The sequence below is a fragment of the Centroberyx gerrardi genome, chromosome 21, assembly GCF_048128805.1.
Source record: "Centroberyx gerrardi isolate f3 chromosome 21, fCenGer3.hap1.cur.20231027, whole genome shotgun sequence".
NCBI lineage: Eukaryota > Metazoa > Chordata > Actinopteri > Beryciformes > Berycidae > Centroberyx > Centroberyx gerrardi.
Window position 1 is genome coordinate 7,108,554 of NC_136017.1, and position 23,509 is coordinate 7,132,062.

At 41.6% G+C, this 23,509-nt stretch overlaps 3 protein-coding genes across 5 annotated transcripts; 2 read left to right on the top strand and 1 right to left on the bottom strand.

Moving 5' to 3' along the window:
• Nucleotides 1-2,977: 2,977 nt before the first annotated feature.
• LOC139921158 (cyclic AMP-responsive element-binding protein 1) lies at nucleotides 2,978-10,396 on the top strand. Its single transcript, XM_071911319.2, has 8 exons — nucleotides 2,978-3,075; nucleotides 4,101-4,192; nucleotides 4,399-4,545; nucleotides 4,898-4,998; nucleotides 5,474-5,613; nucleotides 6,485-6,664; nucleotides 7,196-7,349; nucleotides 8,203-10,396. The coding sequence occupies exons 2-8, from the start codon at nucleotides 4,109-4,111 to the stop codon at nucleotides 8,345-8,347; spliced, it is 951 nt and encodes a 316-aa protein (XP_071767420.1). The 5' UTR covers nucleotides 2,978-3,075; nucleotides 4,101-4,108; the 3' UTR covers nucleotides 8,348-10,396.
• A 269-nt stretch (nucleotides 10,397-10,665) lies between these two features.
• mettl21a (methyltransferase 21A, HSPA lysine) lies at nucleotides 10,666-12,527 on the bottom strand. 3 transcript variants are annotated; one of them, XM_071911316.2, is made up of 3 exons: nucleotides 12,278-12,527; nucleotides 12,076-12,187; nucleotides 10,666-11,334 (listed from the first exon to the last, which is right to left on the bottom strand). In XM_071911316.2, exons 1-3 carry the CDS (start codon nucleotides 12,422-12,424, stop codon nucleotides 10,943-10,945), a joined length of 651 nt encoding a protein of 216 aa, XP_071767417.2. In that variant the 5' UTR covers nucleotides 12,425-12,527; the 3' UTR covers nucleotides 10,666-10,942. The 3 variants fall into 3 exon arrangements, with proteins under 3 accessions (XP_071767417.2, XP_071767418.2, XP_078147189.1); XM_071911317.2 differs by having other exon boundaries at nucleotides 10,666-11,347; XM_078291063.1 differs by having other exon boundaries at nucleotides 11,220-11,366.
• A 1,189-nt stretch (nucleotides 12,528-13,716) lies between these two features.
• LOC139921163 (cyclin-Y-like protein 1) lies at nucleotides 13,717-22,220 on the top strand. The gene is made up of 10 exons (XM_071911324.2): nucleotides 13,717-14,724; nucleotides 15,835-15,909; nucleotides 16,012-16,046; nucleotides 16,972-17,072; nucleotides 17,432-17,467; nucleotides 18,142-18,193; nucleotides 18,315-18,434; nucleotides 19,244-19,410; nucleotides 20,072-20,234; nucleotides 21,395-22,220. Exons 1-10 carry the CDS (start codon nucleotides 14,565-14,567, stop codon nucleotides 21,509-21,511), a joined length of 1,026 nt encoding a protein of 341 aa, XP_071767425.1. The 5' UTR covers nucleotides 13,717-14,564; the 3' UTR covers nucleotides 21,512-22,220.
• Nucleotides 22,221-23,509: the final 1,289 nt, after the last annotated feature.

Genomic DNA, 23,509 nt, shown 5'->3' on the forward strand with positions numbered 1-23,509 from the left:
GTCTGAAGTCTCATTTTCCCCTCAGGATTTTGACCAGCTGCCACAGCTTATAATCCATTTCTCCCCTCTCAACACCCGTCCTCACACACACCATGCGACTGTGTTAATGAGAGCGTTTTATGGTCGGAGTTGATGTGTGATTCCAAGGAGAGGCAAATGTAATGTGCATCACGAGGGTTGTAAATAGCACATAATAACTAATACGGCACAGCGGCCCACTGGTTTCTCGTAAAATCACAATGAGAGGTTTTGTGGTACGAAGCCAATATCGCAGTTTAGACTAACTAACATACAAATATCCGGCAGCATCAGACTGGGGGCAACGAGGAATGTGTGAATGTGTGTCAGAGCTGACTGTCAGGGCTGAGAGAAGAATTCTGCTGCCACCATGTGTGCAGAAACAGCCGTGCAGCCAACTACTCTCAAGCTGAATATTTACTGAAATTTAAAATGTTTTGTGAATTGAAACTATACCTATCTATCTATCTATCTATCTATCTATCTATCTATCTATCTGTCTATCTATCTATCTATCTATCTGTCTCTATCTGTCAATAAACTTTGAAATTCAGTCAGAGTGGCTATTCCAATTTTTTTCTTAGTCTTTACTTTTTTTTCTTTTTTAATGGACTAATTATGAGAAATGAGCTGCAGCAGAGACAGAACAATTTACTGATTAGTTAGACAACACCTGACATAAGTTCAAATGACAAATAGAGGATGATTTGATTGATTGATGATTATCTGTTTTATTGGGAAACATTGAACGTGCATCCGTGAATATAAAATTCAACACTAAGAAGTAGGCCTGCATAAAACTTCACCACAATAATAACCGGGGAAATCTGCTGGAAAAATATATACAATAAAATTCAGAAGTAATATTTAATATCCAATTTGATTTTATTTGCAAACTACAATTTCAGATTTAATTTCATATTTTAAATTATAAATGACTTGTTTCAGTTTCTCTCAATCTCTCAGTTTGGGAACCATTTTTGGTCAAAAGCACATTCAAGTTCAATCTTCAACTCCCATGAAGATCCAAGTCCAAAGAAAGAAAAAAAGAAAGAAAGGAAATACACACACATTGCCTTCAAAGTGACATAGCGCTTATATTCAATTAGTCCATAGGTGCAAATTGCATGATCATTCACATCTGTGTTTAAGATGTGTGTGTGGCTGACAAGCTCACACCACCCTTTGTACTCAAAATGTACGATACAGTAATCAGTAATCAATACAGAATCTTTGTTTGTGTTTTATAGTCTAGATTTGAAAACATAAGATAAAAATCATGTTTGGTGGACATATACAGTAAGAGTGGGACTGCTCAGAGAAAAACAAAGGAAATAGAAAAACAAACAAAATATGGAGAAAAATTAAATATTGGTATTATTTCAATACCAATGCATACATACATATATACACACAATAACTGACTGGTGTATGCTGTACACATAAGTTGTATTGATTGTCGCATATTGATGTGATTTGTTTTATTGATGTGATGTACTGTATATGGATGTGATGTTGTGTTTTACTTAGTGAGACCAAATACGACTTTCCTGCCTTGGCTGGACAATAAAGTTGTATTCTATTCTATTCTATTCTAATAATATATGCATTCTATGAATATGAGTGCGGGAGGAAAGATGGACAAATGGGATAGGATATACTTAGTTCTGTTAATATCAAGAGATGGGAACTCGATCTCCATCTCAGTAGAAATATAGATCCTACATACAGAAATATGTTTGATGATGGACCAGTGGAAACATTACAGAAACACACTAAGATCCAGCTCCCCGTTCATTCCCACTGGTGCGAGAGTCTCTAATTCAGTAATCCAATAAGCTTCACATTTAAGAAGGGCTTCCCTCAGGTTGCCCCCTCCTCTGGAGATTTGAACTTTCTCAGGATTGTGGGAACCCAAATGATACAGTGACGAAAAAGCTGAGTTCTCCTGCAGCTTTGTACTTGCAGATTTTCACAGTTGTCAAGTCAGAACAAATCAAGTGCCCAGTATCAATTTAATTACTTAAATAAAACTAAATATCTAGGACTCAATGCAATATGGTTTTAATAGGATAAAAACTTGGTAAGAGCATCATGAGTTTGATTTCTATAATCAGTTTCAACTTCAATAAATTCAATCATTCCATACAAATTCAGAAAACAGAATTTAAATTCAGTCGTCTGCTGGAACAAATCTCATCACTTTCAATCTAAGTCATTTACACAAACACAAGATCTTTTGTCAAGACTTTAGAAACCTTTTCAAGTCATCAAAGTACAAGTCAAAGTCAAGTCACCAGAACCCAAGTCAAGCCTCAAGTATTCTCTTCATGCATCAAGGCAAGTGTCAAGCAATCAATCTGGGGATCTGAATGTCGCTTTATTGTAAGGGAGAAAAGGAGATGGGAGTGGGAAAAGGACGAGAGGGAATGACAGAAGACATCAGGTCATAATGACAAGATTGAGACTGGGACATTGTGGTTTGGCATGGAGTTTAGCTCGGATCGGAAAGCATGAAGATGGACTGCGTGAAAGCTGTAGAACTGCAGAGACGCTTCATCAAGTCCTTATGGAGTGTTGAATATAGAGAAGAGAGAACAAGAACGATTTGTTGTTGAATGTGGTGTATCGTCCATCAGTCATCAGTTATTTTCTCCACGGATTGGAGGTAAGAAGAAAGTGTAATACTCACAACAAACTGTGAGAGGCAGCAATACACCAACACGCGTCTAGCCTGCCGGAAAGCCCCAAGAAGAAGAAGAATTAAAACCAAACCGACGCATGCTCAGTTCAATTCGTGTGCAGCCGCCTTCCTCGGCAAACTTCGTGATTTCCCTCGTTTCCTCGGCATGCTTCGTGATTTTCCGGCCCTCTCCGTAAACAATCGAGTCCTGTCGATAGAGCTGATTTTCGCTGTCGTCGTCTCCCTCGTCCTCCTCTCCGTGTTGTTGTTCTCGGTGACGCGACGGAGGTGTAGCCTGACGCGGTCTCTTACGTGTCGGTCTGAATAAAAGTGGAGCTCCGTAGACCCGGGAGTGACGAAGCGAGTCTGTGTTGGTAAGAGGATACGCATCCGATGTTTGCTAAAGAGATAGATGGCTGCCCAGAGAAGTTATTTAGGCTAATATTAGCACAAAGCCAACAAAGAGATCATGGCGGCGGGGTTGCAGAGGCTCACAAAATGAGTCAGTCTCTGCATGGCTCGCTGGCTTGCAACACAGCTGAGACTTAGGTATAAATGTGGGAGTGGGCTTGGATCTTGTTCATTTACTCAAACCACTTTATATTACAGAATTAGCCGTGTACAGCTAGTCCATGTCAACTTGGCGCTAAATTAAAATTGAGCCAACAACTTGCCAGTGAAAGTGGGTGCCCTAGTTGCAAACAAAACTGGCATGCAATGCATGCAGACATTTCCCTCCACACAGGCTCACAGCTAGCAACCTACCAGGCAATGCACTGATATTTAGGCTAATGCTAAATCACCAGCTAACACCAGTCTCCGCCAGGAGTTGTTATAAAACAAATGTGTCAAAATAGCATAGATATGGGAATAAAGTTATCTGTCTTGGCTAGCACTTAATGCATTCCTCTTAGCTGACTAGCATGCTAGCAGAAGGAATGAAGCTCACACTTGTCAGCTTAGCTAGCTAGCTAGTTGGTGTACCCAGAGCCCCTTAGCTAACCAAGGGGTTAGCATTAGCCTCCTGCGGTTATCTCCAGTGCTAGCTTTGCAAAATTTTAGCGGCATATTTTCAAATCAGTAGATATATTGTAAAAAAAAATTTGAACGGTACCACTGCACCACATTTTGTTAGATTGTTGACGTTTTTAACCAACGTTACATTACCTCTGGCCTCTGAGGGGAACCATAATAAACTAAGATATTTCATAAATGAGCTATGTGTTAGCATGCTGTGCTAAGCCACACCCTCCCCTACTATCAATAAGCACTTGTGGAAAAGGCGTGTGTCTGCTTTACCACATGCATCACTTTCAGCAGCTTCTGTGCCAAATACTGCTTTTACACACAAATACACTACGCCAACAGACATTTATTCCCAGTTCCTTACTTTTTCTAGATATTTAAATGACCATGGATGCGGGTGCAGAACAAAGTGGTGAAACAGTTGTCTCTGAGTCTGAGGCCCAGCAGATCGCCACCCTGGCCCAGGTACACACAAAAATCAGTTATTGAATGTATGCCTTACAATATCAACTGCATAATTATATTCAAAGTCCATATCCATGGTGCTTACATTTAGTACATCTTGCCTAAATTAAAGCTAAAAGTAAGGGGAATGGGTATAGCTCAAACTGAGAAATGTTTCTAAGTTTACGTACACGGCAGTGTGTGACTGTGTGTTGTGGTGATTACAGGCGACCATAGCAGCAGGCCAGGTGTCTTCCAGCGGTCCCACAGTTACCCTGGTGCAGTTACCCAACGGTCAGACAGTCCAAGTCCACGGGGTGATCCAGGCCGCCCAGCCCTCTGTCATCCAGTCCCCGCAAGTCCAAACCGTACAGGTGGGGGAAAACACTTCCTCAGGTTTCAGGGTTTTTACGACACACAACACCCATCCAGTTGCAATGACAATTCCCCTTTTCGTTGTTGTTTCCATTGTGTTACAATTGCATATTGCAGGTTTAGTTTCCACAGTTAATAATCATAGCATGTTGGCAATATTTAAATATTACATATAAAATGCCTAAGACATAGGATGCAAAAAGTTCAATACAATAATTTTGTTCTTCAAATCATTTGTACTTTATTCAAGCGCATGGTTTCTATTGCTTCCTTGACCGACCGTGTTTTGTTTGTGAGATTACTGTATTGAATTGAGCATTGAATTGTGGTGGTTTTTGTTTACCATTGCAGATTTCGACTGTTGCTGAAAGTGAAGACTCTCAGGAGTCTGTAGACAGTGTGACAGATTCTCAGAAGAGGAGGGAGATCCTGTCCAGACGGCCTTCTTACAGGTATGTTTCAAATCTTAACATTTATGCCAAGAGTAACTGAACTTAATTTGATAAATTTACTACCTATGTTTTCATAGACTTACAACCCCCTTTCATTTCTAATGGATAGTCTTGTTTTCACCCACTATTTTCTTGCTTTTGTGTGTTGTCCTTGTCACATTCCTGATTTCACTCAATGCGATTAAAAGCACTAGCAGAGACAGTACTCCTTATTAGCTCTCCCATTTAAGAGGGTGGGGAGACAGGTGCCTAAAGGCTAGAGAAGCAGGCTTGTGAGTGTAAGGTCCCAACAGTAGAAAACTGTGGTTGCACTGGACAGCTCCCAGTTGTGAAGGTGTGGAACTATATACATGTGAAGCAGAGCGTTGCTGAACAAAAACAAAGCATGCATGCTCTGCATTCCTCCCACAGATGAATTAAAGTTAAAAATGAGGGAAGTTTACTGATGTGTCTTTGTGATTGTGCCCCTTTGCAGGAAGATACTGAACGACCTGTCGTCGGACGCCCCAGCAGTCGCTCGTATTGAGGAGGAGAAGTCAGAGGACGACTCAGCCCCCGCCATCACCACAGTCACCATGCCCACTCCCATCTATCAGACCAGCAGTGGCCAGTACAGTAAGTACTTGCATTACATTTGCAGTGTTTCCCATACAATGTTAATATATGAGTGTCCTGCCAAGGTAAACTAACTGCCCGCCAAGTGAAGTGTTGTTTTGGACTCCTTTTGGGCGCTGTGATGCATGAAGCTGGCGGTTCTTGCCAATGCGGTTTTCAAACGATCAAGTGCTGCCAAGCGCCGAAAGCCTGTTATTGAACTACAATGACCATGATTCATTGCACCTATAATGCAGCGCATCTGTGCTCTTTCGAGTCGCAGTGTGTCTGTGCCGACACAAACTGAACAGAGAGACAGTTTGAAACATAGCCTCGATAATCAGATGGAAGTATAATAGTCAGCTAATGTTGCAATGCCATTAGCTTACACTAGATTGAGTTTAGTGCCTGGAAAAAATGAGTTACTGGGCTTGCTAAATGAAATTTTAATAACAAGTCATCAATAACCCCCTCGTCCTCCTCCTCCTGACGCCACTGAAGTAAACTGACAACCTGTGGGAAACACTGATTTACATTGCAGCCATTTAGCTGATGCTCTTATGCAGTAGCTTACAGTGAGAGAGCAGGTATGTGTTCAATGTCTTCAGCATTTGATGAACACAGATTAGCCGTTGCAAGGTTTAATCCCTGCAACTATTATGTTATATATTCTGCCTTAAAGTCTTGTGTTGTGAACCCCAATCCACCTAATCAAAATCCCAGTACATGTCAGTGTACTTGACAATAAAGCTGTTTATAATTCTGATTTGTATGAGAGATATACCGTGTTTACAGGAACTCTAAATCGAGACCTCATTGAAATCTTTTTGGGACTTGATTTATAGCACATTCCATGCTGTTTCATTACCATCGTGTCCTTGTCCCTCTGCAGTTGCTATCACCCAGGGCGGAGCCATCCAGCTGGCCAATAACGGCACAGACGGAGTGCAGGGCCTGCAGACGTTGACCATGGCCAACGCTGCAGCCCAGCCAGGTGCCACCATCCTGCAGTATGCCCAGACCAGCGACGGCCAGCAGATCCTGGTGCCCAGCAACCAAGTGGTTGTACAAGGTGGGGAGCTTAAATATGATGAGATGTGGAACTCAGGTTTCTGTTTAGATCTGGAAAGTCTAGCAACGTATGGAAAATGACTTTGATAATATCTATGGATTGAAAGATTTAGGACACACAAAATGTCTTAAACATATGGGGGGGGGGGAAACTATTCAGTCCAGATACACACAACATACATAATTATTTTCTGTAGTTGCAGACCCTGTGCCATTTCACATATTGTGATATTTGCTTTTGTAAAACGGTAATTATCAAAGTGGGGTCCAGGGAGCCCTAGGGGTCTGTAAGTGGGGTTCTAGTGGGTCCATAGTTTCATTTCACAAAAATTGAATTCACAATAAATTAACCCAATTAGAGAATGTGTAAGAATGAATGTGCTGAATCGTTGGTTTCACTCTCATCACTTTTTTTTCCAGTGAAAGAATTAAGGTTTGGAAAAAGTATGGAGGTTTTAAAAGGAAAACCTGTAGGAACCCGAGGAACAAAGGCTGGCTTATTGATTCTGTGTTATCTGTCTAAATCCTTCAGCGGCCTCTGGAGATGTCCAGGCTTATCAGATCCGCACGGCCCCCACCAGCACCATCGCTCCTGGGGTGGTCATGGCGTCCTCCCCCGCCCTGCCCACAGGAGGAGGCACCGAGGAGGTCACGCGCAAAAGGGAGGTGCGCCTCATGAAAAACAGGTATGTGTGTTTTGAGTATAACCCATAGTTGATGCTGTTTAAGTGTTGCCAGTTGGTATTAGTGTTGTCACATACCAGAATTTTGACTTTTTGATACTAATGCTAAGTTTAATATCTAAAAATGTGATACAATGCAAAGCAATGTCTCATAACAATCACTGGGATACTTTGCTAAGTTACTTCTGTTATTACACTTGACTTGGATGGTTTTATAGACAGCTTTGTAGCAACTTTCGAACTTTGAGTGTCCCGCCTTTGTTCGCTCTGTAAGCGAAATAATTTTTGGAATAGTTGGAACAAGTTTTGCCAACTAGTTTATGTTGGACTAGGATTCAGTTTAAGACATGGTGGACTGTTTGACGCTGTCTCCATGTTTTCAGCTGTTTTGATTCAAGTTGAATTTTGTGCTGACGGCCACGGTCCATTGTTAAGAGCCAGACCAAAGCTTTGTTTATTCCAGTACTTCTTTTTCCTCTTTTAACTTTTCCAATCTGCATGTATTCACCCTCTGGAGGGAACAGTGAAATGGAATTTCAGCTTGCAAAACACAACTAACACTAGGTGGCATACATCTGTGCTCTTCATCCTTGTGTCTAAATGCTGTGCCAATATAACCAGGGAGGGAAATAAACACCTGACACCAGCCAAGTGTTACTTTTAAGTTCATCTACTCTACCAGCTAATGTGACAGATGCTTTTCTACTCTAAAAAGCAGTCAGGCTTGTAGTATAGTGAAAGAGGCTGTTAAATTTTGGACTCCACTAGCCACTGCGGCCAGTGGATGAAAAGGCTAGTTTCTTGCCGTGACAGTAACCCTGGTCCTACATTCACACACTGTCTGTCTGTCACACAGGGAGGCGGCCCGCGAGTGTCGCAGGAAGAAGAAGGAGTACGTCAAGTGTCTGGAGAACCGTGTGGCCGTGCTGGAGAACCAGAACAAAACCCTCATCGAGGAACTGAAAGCCCTCAAAGACTTGTACTGCCACAAATCAGAGTAGAAACGCCACCAAACGCCTGCCAGGGGCCCCGAGAGGTGCCCGCCTGTCCCCATGTACAGAGACTCAGCACGGAGCCATGCATCTGGACGCCACTCCCCCTTTTCTATCCTTTCGTTTTCTTTTTAAAAACCGCTAAAACGTCTGTAAAAAAATGACTCGCCAGGAATCGACAAAAAAGACCCCTCCTTCCACTTTGATAATTTGAAATCCTCATTCTGTTTCCCCCTCGGTTTGTCATGAAAGGGTGCCGCCATGTTTAGAACGGATGTGGAGTAATTTTCCTTTGAGGAGAGTTCATCAACTATTACAGGGTTCTTGTGGTGAAGTGGTAGCACCTACGTTAACGGGTGTCTTGTACTCACTCCGCCACCGGGAAGTATTCCAGTCACCGGTGCCTGGAAAACACTCGGCAACATCACCAGCAACGAGGAACTGCTCTGTCACCACCACCGCTAACGACGACGTATGGGACTTTTTAAAGTTTTACCTCCCCGAGACTCTTTTGGAGAGGTCACCTTTGTGTGCAACATTTGTAATTGTAACTGCGCTACCGCATTAACGCCTGTTACTTACTAACGCTTTGAACTGTAGATCACGTGTCATGGACTTTTTTTTTATCTTTCTGAGCTATGTTTTGGTTTACCATGTATTAGGTTTTCTGCTTTTGATAATGCCATTCAGCTTTTTTTTTATTTTCTTTTTTTCTTTATTTACCAGCCTTGATGAGACATGAACAAAAAAAAAGCTAACCATTAAGTTGGGGTGTAAAATGGTTTTTCATGTTAAATGTAGCTTTAAACATGTTTAGCGACAGGAGTCTCTGGAGTCAAGACAATGGTGGGATTTGTACACCGTGGGATTCAAAATCCTTGAATTGGGTTGTCTCTGCCTTGCACCTGTTTTTTATGTTAATACTCTTTGACTGGAGGTAAAATGGATATTGTATGGTATGCTTTGGATCCATGTGGCATTACGTGAAGAGCTTTGTTCTAAAAATGAGATGTCCACCAAAAAATGACTCCTACTCTTACAACACGATGGCAAAAAACTGAACCAAACTACGGTATGACTTTGTTAAAAGTAGTAGGTAACTTAAGTCCTTGAATGACAAAATGCTGACCGACTGGGTCATCTATTTTAGAGATATTGAGTGTTGAACATCAATTCATTTCTTTTCCAATGTGGATATAGAGCATTTTGAAATGGAAATCTTTTAAGTGCTGTTGGGGTTTCTGTTGCGTCTTACGACTTGATATGCAATGAAAGGAAAACGTTGGCCGCACCATTTCTGAACAAATTCTGGAGACACATCGATCAGCACTGGAATCATACTGTACCTTGCCTGGCATTTTGTTACGCAAACTGACAAATTTGGAAAATCTCATTTCCCCACCATTTCCTTATCAGGGAAGGTAGAGTTAATAGAGAAAACAAGTTATGTCAGTATGATTGAAGAGTCAAACATATTATTTTTCTGAAAGTGGAGGTTCCAGCGGTGGTGAGGCTGTCTCCAAAGTCTGTTTACAGAATTGCAGAAAAGTGACGCAGGCACTTTCCTTGCATATACGATCCTACTCCATTTCACCTGGTTTGACAGGAATGTCTCAAGCAAAGCCTTTGGCTGCACTTTGTCCTTAAGGTCTGATGCCTCAAAGATTTTACTTGAAAATAACATTGTAAACCGGTAATTAATCACACAATATCCAAGAGTGTTTTGTTACTTGTTAATTAATTATCCAGGCAGCACTATGCAGTTGATACGAAGATGTTACAAATTATGTGGAGTTACCAGAAGCATCGAATCCCGCCAATATTGCTCTATTGCACATATAAAATACCCAGGAAAAGGATTGTAAAGTGCGACCAACTCAAATCCACATCTGACTGACAGCACAGTGAACAAAAAGGATATTCATAAGCCCTGATTTGATAATGGAATGCCATATTGTATTCTTTAGATATTATAGTCATCTGTCATAGTATGCTTTTTTTTTTTTTTTTTTTTAAAGACATGTTGCTATTTTCATTAATTTTGTATTCATTGTATTTCTAAATGTCAGCACCACCTTGTATGAAACAGTAAATCATGTTAGAGCTATTTCTTCAAATATTACATTTTTGGCAGCTGTTAATAAATGTGTTTCTGGTAATCTTTGTCTGACGAGGTTTTAAAACACTGAAGTGTAGGGTGGGGTGATAATACAATATTATAATTTATCATCTTTCAGTAGAATCCTATTGTGATGATATGGTGATTTTGGGGAAATTGTGACAGTAAATTGATGATAAGCAAATTTTATTTAAAAACTTTGTCAAAATGAGGTATGGTAGGAATATTATTTTATCTGACATTACCATTCAGTTCAATGGGATGAACATTCATTTGATTATTTAACACTGATTTGCATATGTGAGCCATATCGTTAATATATATCAATATCGAACAAAAATCCTTAAGATTATCGTGATATTGATTTCAAAGTATTTGCTTCTTATGCAAGTCCATGAATTAATTACAGACAACCACAAAGGGATGTTGGAGGGGAAAAAACAAAAAAATCTCAATCCACTTAGGTCTGAAGGTCTGATCGATCTTTACAAATCCCTCCTTGACGGCAGTTTCACAGCTTTATAGATGTGGATGTCCCTTTCGCTTTCGTAGTACACCTCTTCAACTCTGAACCGCTGCCTCAGCATGCCCAAGAAGTTAGTATCTCGCTCATAGCGGATCTTGCAGGCCAGCAGCACCGCCGCCGTGTCCGAACACAGGTGCTGCATAGTGTCCAGCAGCGGGACGAAGGTGTCCTCCAGGTAAACGATGTCCGCCCCCAGCACGAGATCGAACCCCCCCGCCGGGTAACGCTCGAGAGCCTCGCCCCAGGTCAGCTCGGACACCGCGGCCACTGACCCCTGGGGCACGTTGGCCTTCACGTTGGCGGCGAGGAACTCCAGGGCGGGTTCTCGGTCTGTGATGGTCACTTTGGCACCTGGAAGGGAAGTCTGCGCTGAGAACGGGACACTTTAACAAACCCTATGGGGACAAGGGTTCGACCGATATGGAGTTTTGACAGAGGTGTGGCCAAGTCAATTTTGCGCGAGTCCATGTCATTAATGTCAAGTCTCAAGTCTAAATGTAGAACAGCAAGTCAAGTCAGAACAAATCAAGAGTCCAGGATCAATTTAATATCTTAAAGAAAACTAAATATCTAGGACTTTTCAATGCAATATGGTTTTAATAGGATAAAAACTTGGTAAGAGCATCATGAGTTTGATTTCTATAATCAGTTTCAACTTCAATAAATTCAATCATTCCGTGCAAATTCCGAAAATGGTATTCTTCTGGTGGAACAAATCTCATCACTTTCAATCCAAGTCATTTACACAAAGACAAGATCTTTTGTCAAGACTTTAGAAACCTTTTTAAGTCATCAATGTCCAAGTCAAATTCAAGTCCCAAGTCACCAGAACCCAAGTCAAGTCAAGTCTCAAGTCTTCTCTTCATGCATCAAGGCAAGTCTCAGTCATTTAAAATTGTGACTCGACTCGATTTCCAAGGACCGCAGGAACCCTGATTCAAGTCATTTGTCCAACACACCGTCCTTGTAGAAGCACACTCACAAGTGCAGTAAAATTATTAAATTAGGGTTTCTAGTAGAGGAGGGAGAGGGGGGCATATTTGGGTGCTATACAAACAGGTCCATGTACATGAATGGTTGAAACACACTCACCTAGCAGAGCTGCCACAATGCCCACCAGTCCAGTTCCAGCTCCCAGTTCAATGGCCACCTTCCCCTTTAACTCCACCTGGCCCAGCTCCAGGTACATACACATGACGACTGCCTGGGACATGGGGAACATGGATATGATGAACAAGAGCATATAACGAGTATGGTAGTACTATATAATCATGTATCTATGGTTCTCACTTACTGCATCCCACACAACTGCTGCTACCCCAAGCTTTTTCCAGTCCTGGGCAAGACTGAGGTTGTGGTTGGCGAAATGAAACTGTGCTGATGAATTATGGAGTTTGGAAAGCGCAGGCAAGGAATTCTCCGTATACGGAACGAGTGCCATATTGTGGAAAATAAAACAAAAAACAAAACAGAACACAATTTCAATTCATATTTCGCACGTTGGGTTTCTCAGTTATCACGCGCAAGGACGGTTCAACTCGGGAAGAAAGACGAACCGGAGCTAGCCATGGTGTGCGTTTGTTTTACTACGCTGAGCAGCACGAAGGAGCGGATTTTTGTTTCCTGTGCGATTCGAAAAGAGTACTCACCGCGGCTCAGCCCATTCAAGCTACCCCTGTATTTTAAAACGAGCACACCCCTGTTGTGACACGTGTCAACGAGCGATTTCAACCAATCGTGTAACCCCAGAGGCTAAAAATGACCAATAGGAAAGCCTGGTTTGGGTTGGGCGTGTCTTAAAAGGTTTTCTCCAAAAAGGAGGCGGAACCCTGCAGATGATGTCCACTTCTAGTCTAGCCCTGTCAAGCTAGCAACATTTAGCACTAATATCGTTTCAGATTTGTGGACCTTGTCTTCAAAATAAAAGCATGAGAAACGAGCGCTTCTGTAATTAAGTACAAAGTACAAATCTGTATATATCTCACCCTCTAGTTTGAATATGAAGTGAAATAAGAGCTCAAACTGTAAGAAATAATTAGCTTTTTTAGAGTTGAAAATCAATATATTTGTCTAAGGCTCTATTGATCCTATTCAAAATAAGAGCACAACTTACGCTTTGAATTGTAGTCCGTACCACATAAACTACTATATATCACCTATGATGTGTTTTAATGCTGTTTTTCAATATTTGCATTATGAAAGCTGCTTACTCATATAGCATCTGGGTATTACATATGCTACGTATGTCTAAACTTGAGGTGATGTAGAATTTCCCACTCTGCACCATTTGTTACACTTGTTTTATGCTATGTGTAAAATTCAATATGTACGAGTTGTGCCTTTTTATCCAGACATGGAGTTTTGCTGAAATATTGTTTACTGCTGTTTGCATCTGTAAATGTTGACTCCTGATAATTATGCATTCATATTCCATGTTGTTTGATTAATTTTATGACAGCTGTAGCCTGAATAGGCCTACTCATTCATGATGACTTTCATTCAGAAATACTCAAAATGTTATGAAAAATAAATTATATTTTACAGCCAATACACCAACTTGACTCTTAATTCACACGCGTGTTTGAAGCATTATGTCACTGAACCTTGGGTCCACCAAGTAGAACGTTTTCAAATAAAGACTTTTATTTTGAAAGACGGCAACCGGAAATCACCTCTGAACTGCTCCTGTCGGCTTGACATCTAGGACGTGTCTTCTGCAAATGCGATGAGATGAAAGCTATCCTCTTAAAATGTCATTACCCGCTGCCTTTGTGCTTATCTAGTTATCTCCAGAGGTTTTTCATTTAGCGGATTTGCATGCTAGTTTAACGGAAAAGCCTTTAATTGAGGCAGGGATTTCAACTGCAGTGCCTCTGGATTGATCCATGCTGCTGTCCTGAAGCCAAAGGATCGAGGTTGCGGAAGCTAGCGTTAGCCGGCTAGCCATGGAAGAAGATAGAGAAGCTCGCGACTTTGTCTTGCTAGCTCTTACTCCATAAAATGACTTGAAATTCGTTATTCGCCGTCCAAGACTAGGCTGCCAGAACATTTAATGCTTATTCAAGTGCGCCAATACTATGCTGCGCACACGCCCTCAATATGTCAGCTGTCCTGACTGTACCGCAGATAACCAGTCTCGTTGGCTATCATTAGAGAAATCCCATACTATACTGCTGCTCAAAGCAAAGTCAGATTTTTCACTTTGCAGGCAGACAGCACAGGGTCTACTGGTCCTTAAAAAGTCTTAAAATATCTCAATTTAAGGACTTAAAAGGTTTTAAATAGAGTTGAAATAGACTTGAGGTCTTAAATGCAGTGTCAGGTCTAAAAAATATGCATTTTCTCTAATGACACACCAATCTGGTCACACCAAACTAAATTCAGATAGATCTAGTTTGTTTTGGTTTCAGGCTTACTTGTGCCCTAAAATTTTATTCTAACTGGCAACTTAAAGGGCTTAAATTTGACTTGCTGAGAGCTGCAGACTCCCTGCAGCAGAGTGTTTGTCAGCCAGACCAGAGAGTGATTCCCCTCAGTTGTATGGGAAACAGTGTTGGCTGCAGGACTGTTGTAGGTCAGCGATGGGAGGGTCGGTGTCATGCTGCATCTCTCCTGGAGAGAGTCCCAAAATCCACAGGAGGGAGGTGGAGCTGGAGGAGTGTCCCATCACCACCACTGAGGACGTGAGTGAAGACACCGGGACCTACCTGCAGCACATCAGCGACAGGGAGCTCCCCGATGGTGAGTGATGATCAGTCAAACTATAATACAAAGAATAGACTGTGGTATTGTCAGTGGTTCTCAAAATGGGGTTCGGGGACCACCAGCGGTCCTGGAGGGGGCTCCAGGGGGTCCCCAGTAAATTGAGTTATAGTTTAATTTTACCATAATGTAATTTACTAGAAATTATCCCATCCAGAGAACTTATAAGAATGACTATTCTAATTGTAGGTTCTACTCTTGCCTCTATTGTCTCCCTATGTATAGTGTACTGTTATACTATTCAATACTAAATCAGCAACAACATAAAATCATTGGGGTTCTGCTGTGGTATACCGCCAAGGAGCCATTTTCTGGTACTATATAGAACTGTTTTGTCAAGAGTATACAGTGTAGACAGTTCAGTACTAAATGAACAGTATACAGTGTAGACAGTTCAGTACTAAATGAACAGTATACAGTGTAGACAGCTCAGTACTAAATGAACAGTATACAGTGTAGACAGCTCAGTACTAAATGAACAGTATACAGTGTAGACAGCTCAGTACTAAATGAACAGTATACAGTGTAGACAGCTCAGTACTAAATGAACAACTACAAAAGTCTTCCCATATGGGGATCCTGGGACAAAATCACTTCACATTCCGAGGAAAACCCTGTGATGGAGATTTGTGTTGATGTAGCAGCTGTTTTAAAATGAGTGATGTCACCAGGATTTCTTGACTTGACAAAAAATGAGGCCTCTATGATGTCTTATTTGGACCAGTGTCATATCTTACCCCAAAACATGCCAATTTTGAGTCCGTGAATTTCACCAAACAAGACCTTGAAAGTCATTGAAAAGTCCTTGAATTTGATGTCCAGTTGAGTGTGGGAACCTTGGTTGACATACATCAAATTCAAAGATCAATCAGTTCTGAATGCAGTGAATGATGACCCGCAGATCTGTTATCTTTGTGACAGTCTAAGAGACAAAGAAGCTACTGTGGTTCACCAAGCCTGTGATTTTTGATTCCATGAAGTCGAAATCAAGTGGTGAAACACCATTTCTAATGTGCAGCACAACACAGTGCCAGTTGTAATGCCTAATCAAGCACTTCTTGCGCTCATTTTCATATCTGCCTCCTCCAGAACTGGCCCAGGAGGCCAACCCATCTGACCACCCCAGAGCCAGCACCCTTTTCCTCAACAAGTCCCAGACAGATGGTCAGTATTTCTCTGTAAATAAAAGATACGATCGGTTTATCTTTTTACGGCTGTCTGAATCTCTCTAATCTCACTGACATGTCTTTTCTCTCCCAAATACAGTGCGTGAGAAAAGGAAAAGCAATTACCTGAATCATGTAAGTAACAAGTCTACCAACTGCTACTTCTTGTGGTTTTGGGTGCTTATGACTTTAACCTTTTTTTTTTTTTTTTTTTTTTACATGAATCCATGGCAAGTTGACTGAACCCAGGTGTTCTTTTTCAGCACTGTACTGCTTCATACCCAGTACAGTTTTTTCCTGCTGTTTTCCACTGGAGCAGTTGGAGGAGTGTTGTAATTAACTTTTTTGGTGTGCCCCGCTTTGGTTAACCTGCCTTGTCTTCTTCTACTACAGTTAGCAATTTGCTACATTTCCCCGAATTCCTTATGACAAACCCCTGAGAACGGGCGTGAACTTGTTGTATTCGTTATGGGTAGGTGGAGAGAGCGATAGTGACAGTGTAGCACAGTAACAGCAAAAGATCAAGTTTTTCCAGTCGAGTAAAAGCGAGAGTCAGTCGGCCCCTTACTCAGACAGCAAAATGTCTTGTGGCTGCATTGCATTCTGGTCTATTGAGGCTGCTGTGGGTGGAGAAACTGGTCTCTCTCCTCTCTCTTCTACGATGGATTTCTCCCCCGTATGATTCTTGAACATTGACGCAAAATGGCGGCTCTAGAAAGAAGCCCCCGCTGTTTGATTCTGAGGGACTGACACTAAAAACCTGACATTTACTGTTGACGTTTAAGATAGTTGAACATTTTTCTGCTATCAGACTGTATTGTAGCTGCTGGCAATATCTCAGCGTAACGTCACATCATCTATGCTTGGTTAGATCACCAATAGCTGTTTTTTTAAAGCATTTTAGGGTGGATTTCTCCTTTAATCGCCTTGTTGCAGGGCACTTTGACAGTACATGGTGAAGCAAGTCCACCTCACTTTCCCTATAGCCGGTCTGGGATTCAAACTGGCGACCCTCTGTGCTGCCCCTCCCCTTTTAACATCACCACCTCTTCTCCATCAGATGTCCCCGGGGCTCCTGACAAAAAAGTACAGTTCCTGCTCTACAATATACATCGACGATAGCACAGTCAGCCAGCCCAACCTAAAGAGCACGGTCAAATGGTAAGTCACCTATACGTCTTCAAAGGCACACCTTGACATTTGAAATTTTAGCGTGTCGGTTTTCTTGAACAGACGATGGTTATGGGGGAAAAGCTTCAGCGTTTGTCCTGTGCTACTTTCAGATGTTTTGGTGGCAGTCTTGGTGTCATTTCCCTGTCATTTCTCTGTGAAGTGCAAATCAATGTCAAGGTGTCACTTCACCCTTAGTTATAACAGTTATGGTGTCTATATCAGTAGGTAACACTACAGATACAGGGAGTTCGTGATATGTATGCGAAAGTTAACGCAACATCGGAGCTCTCCTTTGCTGCAGAAGGATGAGTTTCACTGTTTTGTCTGTCTGTCTCTCTCTGTTCCAGTGTCACATTGGCCATTTACTATCACATAAAGAACAGGTAGGCAATGTTTATGATTGTTATTTCTTTAACAAGTGTTAGCCTAATACTGGGGCTCCAAACGATGATTGATGAATATTTACATGCAGGCTACAGGGCATTTACAGTGTAATATGTACTGTTCCAAATATTTAAAACAATGGCTAAATACTGTTGAAATCCTTTTTTTTTTTCCTTTAATTTTGAATGAATCTTTCCAGTGATCTTGTTTTCATATTACACCAAAGTTGGGAAATCCTGCCCTAAACATGTGTTGAGCAAGTTAGGTGATAGATGTTTGGCCCTAGCTCGGCATTATGTAATCTGTCACTTTGATCAGCCTCTATCGGCGACCATAGGGATTTCAGCAACATCGACAGGTCTCTGGCACAGCAAAAATAATAAAATCAAACAAAACGTCTTGCTCACGGCACTGTTCTTCATCTCGGAGCCGTTGAAAGTGAAAAATATGTTTGGGCTGACTGGAATTTTCGTTCGAGTACGGGCCAGAAAATGAGTTTTTAAAGCCAGAAATCTCAGCACCTGGCAAAGTAATCGTTGAGTCACTGGTATTGATCAACAGCTCTATCAAATCCCCACAGATAGATGAGGGTCATTCTGTGCTGTGGGACAGTAAAAAATCGTACTGCATGCACCTTTAATGCTGACTTCTTGTTTATGTTGTTTTCCTTCAGAGATTCAAACCGCTCTCTGGATATATTTGATGAGAAGATGCACCCGTTATCGGTGAGTTGAGTTCTTCAGTTAAAAGAAGCAATTACTTTTAACTGTTATCTCGGTGTGTGTGTGTGTGTGTGTGTGTGTGTGTGTGTGTTTTATGCATTCACACTCTGTCCTCCCCCACCAGCGAGAGAAGGTTCCAGATGATTACTCGGTCGTGGATCCAGAACACAAACTCATCTACCGCTTCGTTCGAACGCTCTTCAGCTCCGCCCAGCTCACCGCCGAGTGTGCCATCGTCACTCTGGTGAGATTACACAGTCAGATTATCCATTAAGGGGAAGTTTGATGGAAGATTGCAAGCTCGATTGACGTTTTTTTTTATCTCCGTCTCTGTGAGAACGGGCGGATCCCTATCTAACAGGCTCTAATGGTGCAGAACACAAGAGTCACATTAGAGCAAGTTTTATAATAAATAACAATAAACATTATGAGTAGTATTTTTAAGAAGTACGTCGAAATTATTAGACTGATATATTGGTTTGCCAGTATTGGGTTGGACTTTTATTCCGATTATGTTGTCCACATCTGATATGTGACCACAGCTACGGAAAAATAGTCAATGCAATAGAACTTTATTTTGTTTGCACGTTTTATTTATTCATTTAATTCTTCAATTATGTTTTCTGTAAATAAAATGTAAAGGCCTAATGTATACTATTTACTATTATTTACTATTTACTATAGGATAAGGTTCACTCTGCCTTAAAGAGCTGCTAACCCTGAAAGAATTTCATTACAGGCTTCAATGGAGAGTTTTAGTGTCATGTGATGCTCAAAATGCAGGATAAAATTATGGGTAAAACACTGAATACTTGTAATTTTTAGGCATCAAAATGGTCATGTTGAACATCGGCATACAATATCGGCTAATGGCTGTATCGGCGGCCTTCAAAAACCCATATCGGTCAAACCCTAATAAGTAGACCTATCTATTAAAAATCCAGAGTGACACTGGATTGAGTCCAGAGTGAGTGAGCGATCGAAGTTATTACTTTTGATCGATAAGTTGTGTGTGTGTATACCTTCCATGGATCTGTGTGTGTGTTGTGTCAGGTGTACCTGGAGAGGCTGCTGACCTATGCGGAGATGGACATCTGTCCCTGCAACTGGAAGCGCATCGTTCTCGGTGCCATCCTGCTGGCCTCCAAGGTCTGGGACGACCAGGCCGTGTGGAACGTCGACTACTGCCAGATCCTCAAGGACATCACCGTGGAGGACATGTGAGTCCCCTCGTCCTGCGTGTAACTCGGTTGCTTTTGATGCCTGAAACTGTTCGTTGAACTTAAAACCAGGGCAAATACTCTGCGGCCCCAAATTGGAAGCAAGAGGCAACTGTTTGAGTTTTGCAGACTTTAAAACACAGAAATCGTGTAATGTGGCCGTGGAAACTGCACACAGGACATGTTTACCAACCTGGCTGGTCTGTGATGCTTTATACTAAAGGATACCAGAGGGATGAGAGACGAAGGTAGTTTGTTAGTTTCGTGGCATCACTGCATATGGGGAAAGAAGATTTCCCACCAGTGTGTCCATACCCCAAACCAGAATCTAATTTGAGTAAATAGGGTGAATGTACATCATCTTTATGAGGGGGGGGATGGGACGCTCTTCTCTACTGTAGCCCCACTTTGTGATTTAGGCTGATGAGACGGATCTATTTTTACATAAAAATCTTGCTTAGTGCAGCTTTAAGTACTCTTTCACCCTCTGTCTGCTCCCAGCTAAATCAGTATTATCTTTGTGTTCCTTGCTTTGCTTACATTGCTTTTTGCTCTTACGGTTTATCTTTTGTCGTGTTTAATTTAGTTGTTTTGTAAAGTGCTTCGCAACGGTTTTGCAAAGTTTTGTTACTCCTTTTGTTAACCCTTCGACGCTCCACAGGAACGAGATGGAGCGTCACTTCCTGGAGCTGCTCCAGTTCAACATCAACGTCCCGGCCAGCGTCTACGCCAAGTACTACTTTGACCTGCGCTCGCTGGCCGACGACAACAACCTGAGCTTCCCGCTGGAGCCGCTCAGCAACAAGCGCGCCCAGAAACTGGAGGTGAGGAGATACTAAGCTCAAAGTGTCCCGTTTTCCGTTTTTTTTCCCTCTCACTTGTGACACAGATCTGATGTTTTCTAATCAGTGTGAACAGAAAAAAAAATCTTCTTGGAGTCACATGTTTTCAGTTCCCATCTTGACTACATGATATGTGGTACAAAATCGAATCCTGACACATGCGACTTGTCTTTGAACACTTAAATCTGAATTTGTAAGTAAATCTGATGTAATTTACATGAGACAGCTGTCATAATTTTGGCACCCTTGGGAATGGGTGCATTGAATATACACTCACCGGCCACTTTATTAGGTACACCTGTCTAGTGCCGGCTGGTCGTCTGTTGCTGTAGCAACATTTATCATAACAGCCAACAACTCTTCTGCACTCCGCTGTTGTAAAGACTGTTATTGGTGCATTTGTGTCCTTTCTGTTAGCTTGAACCAGTCTGCCCGTTCTGCTCTGACCTCTGACCTCTCTCACTAACAAGCTGCTTTCTCTGTAAACTCTACAGACTGTGGTGTGAAAATCCCAGGAGGGCAGCAGCAGTTTCTGATGCTGAATCAGCAGTCAGACGTTCAAAGTCTCTTAGATCACACATCAGATAACTAAACCACTTCACCATGTCTGCAGGCTTAATAGACCGAGTTGCTGCCACATGATTCACGTTTGGAGGAGCAGGTTGTTTGTGTTAATGAGCATGTGTACCTAATATAGTGGCCGGTGAGTGTATATCCTGGATTAGCACATCTGAAACGAGGGTGAAAACAGACAGAAATGCTTAGTCATTTAACACACATGCACACACATTTTTGCTGGCTATTTTCACATCTCATGTCAGTTAAGAAAATACTCTCAGTACAGAGAGATATTTAAATAAAATAGAGCGTACTTGTAGATTTTACAGGCCTCACAAGATCCCTGTGATCAATACATTCTCTTTCAAAGGAAAATGATGGGATGCTATGCAGAATTGTCAACATTTATATTTGTTCTTTAGCTCACTTTTGTGCCTTTTCCCAACATTCCGACTCGCTGCCTTGATGAAAATTGCCAGGAACGCATGAGGGAAACGCCGGGTCGTGTAAAGCGGCCCGGCACGCCACCAAGTTACCGTTGTTCAAGCAGTAACAGCGTTGTGCTTTGCGATGTTGTTTTCTAGGCCATCTCCAGGCTGTGTGAGGACAAGTACAAGGACCTGAGTAAATCGGCGATGAGGCGGTCCCTCAGCGCCGACAACCTGGTGGGCGTCAAGAACTCCCAGGCTGTGCTGTCTTAAGTCTGGCAAGGGGGAGGAGAGCCGGGACGCAGAGCCGAGCTCCGGGAGGCGGCGCCACGCTCAAGAAGTCGGGCGGCGTCCCTCGAAAAAGACATTTCCAAAAAAAAAAAAATAGATGATGTTAATATCAGTAATTGACGAGTTCTGTCCCAAAAATGTTAAATGTCCACTTTGGGGGAAAAAAACGTTACCTGAAGTTTATCATTCGATATCTCTAAAAATCGATCCTGTTCATTACATCAACTTCTGCTACCTACCATCCTTTTTAAAATGAACAATAATTTGGTTAAATATATTGCCATCAATTATTTGAAGAGTAGCGGTCAGATTTTTCAACTGGTAGATGTCTAATATTGGAATGAAACGCTTCAATTCAACATATGAAGGTGCTCCCTGAAGCCACACGAACTGAGGACTTCATTTTTTGTTTTTTTACATCAGCCTGTCTTTTTGGGAAGTCCCAGTCACCTTGCTCACTCCGGCTTTAGCCTCCTTCTTTCCACCAGCCGCCCCCACCCCCCCACCCCCACCCCCACCCCCCCATCTCCTCATTCAGACGACGACAGACCGCCTCGAACTACCCTGTGGTGTAGTTCTACACATGGACAAAGAGTAGACTGTTTTTTTGCTTACTATGTAGGCCCCTATAGCTGTGAAATGTACGAGATTTTATTTAATTCAAATAAATTTCAGTCGCTGTATTTAAAGTAAAGGCTAATTAGGCGAGAAAATGTGTCTTGGTGGATTTTGTCAGCGAGAGCGGCGAGGTTTCGTTGATGCTACACACTCCGCAAGCTGTGATATGATTGGCAGTAATGATGACCTGAAGGAACCAGTAGAGTAAAAACACAACTATAATGCTGCACAACACAAGGACTGGTACAATTAACTCTAATTTGTGGCTTTAGTATGATGTGAAAGTACTGAAAACGGCCAAGCAAGTCACAATTTTAAATGGTAAGTTGAGGCTTTTGAGCTTTAAACACAAACAGGAATATGATTTTGCCCTACTGAGTTTCCTCAAGAGTGATGAAACTTCATGCACCAAAAAAAAAAGTTGGATTAAACAGTTTAATTAACCAACTTGGATCATATTGGTCCTGACTTTCCAGGTGTAAACAAGCAACTGAAGGCAATCACCTCCTAGATATCAGTTGGTTTTGATAAATTTAGCAGTTAATGAGATTATAAGATTCACCGGAATTTGCCATTACACTGCAAAGTGTTAAAAAAAGGTTATTTGGATGCAAATCCCAAACAAATACTTGATGAATCCATTAAGGTAATCACTTAGGCACAACAATAGGGACTAGACGATGAGGTTTAATCCCCTCAAAAACAAAACAAAAAGACTCCTAAAACAGTCTATTGGGATATACTTTTATTATCTGCAGTGATTGAGTGAAACAACTCAGAAAATCCAATCTACATTTTGAGGCAGACCTGCTGTGTCCTCATCACAAACTGCTACAAGTAGCCACTAAACTCAAATATGACTTCAATTCATTCAATTCATCTTGGCACAAATCTTTCACTTTAGGTACATACATACATAGACTATAATTCATTCAGCCGTAACACACGGTATACAAAGCTTAGCTAATTCTAATTCTGATCCCTCCCTCCACTCAAAAAATATTCAACAGGTGAAATCAATAAGCGATCATAGCTTTCACCCAGTCAGAAAACAAACAAGGTGTTCCTAACGCACTGTAAACTCACTGTATAAAGAAACAGAATAATTCAAGTGCTATGGTAAGTACACAAAGGCACCACACGGGGGCAGAAAAAAGTAGCCTATCACTAGAGAAGTTTTTTCTACATTTGCTCAGTTATTTGTTGTTTTAAAAATGGAAGAGTGATTTTATAAGAAACAAGCCATATTCAATGTATGCACCTAGTAATAAAATATGCACCCATACTGAAGTACAAAGCCAAAGAGTTGTGACCATAAGAGAAATTACTTCCAAGTTTATCTCCTGTCCCAACTATAGTATT

Bases quoted from the DNA above. Each gene is read 5' to 3' on its own strand.
- LOC139921158 (XM_071911319.2), top strand. From the start codon at position 4,109: ATGACCATGGATGCGGGTGCAGAACAAAGTGGTGAAACAGTTGTCTCT. The intron at 4,999-5,473 runs GTATGTTTCAAA...GCCCCTTTGCAG, and splicing joins TCCAGACGGCCTTCTTACAG to GAAGATACTGAACGACCTGT. The intron at 6,665-7,195 runs GTGGGGAGCTTA...TAAATCCTTCAG, and splicing joins CAACCAAGTGGTTGTACAAG to CGGCCTCTGGAGATGTCCAG.
- mettl21a (XM_071911316.2), bottom strand. From the start codon at position 12,424: ATGGCACTCGTTCCGTATACGGAGAATTCCTTGCCTGCGCTTTCCAAA. The intron at 12,188-12,277 runs GTAAGTGAGAAC...CCCATGTCCCAG, and splicing joins CAGCAGTTGTGTGGGATGCA to GCAGTCGTCATGTGTATGTA. The intron at 11,335-12,075 runs GTGAGTGTGTTT...CTTCCCTTCCAG, and splicing joins CATTGTGGCAGCTCTGCTAG to GTGCCAAAGTGACCATCACA.
- LOC139921163 (XM_071911324.2), top strand. From the start codon at position 14,565: ATGGGAGGGTCGGTGTCATGCTGCATCTCTCCTGGAGAGAGTCCCAAA. The intron at 14,725-15,834 runs GTGAGTGATGAT...TGCCTCCTCCAG, and splicing joins CGACAGGGAGCTCCCCGATG to AACTGGCCCAGGAGGCCAAC. The intron at 17,073-17,431 runs GTAAGTCACCTA...TCTCTGTTCCAG, and splicing joins CTAAAGAGCACGGTCAAATG to TGTCACATTGGCCATTTACT.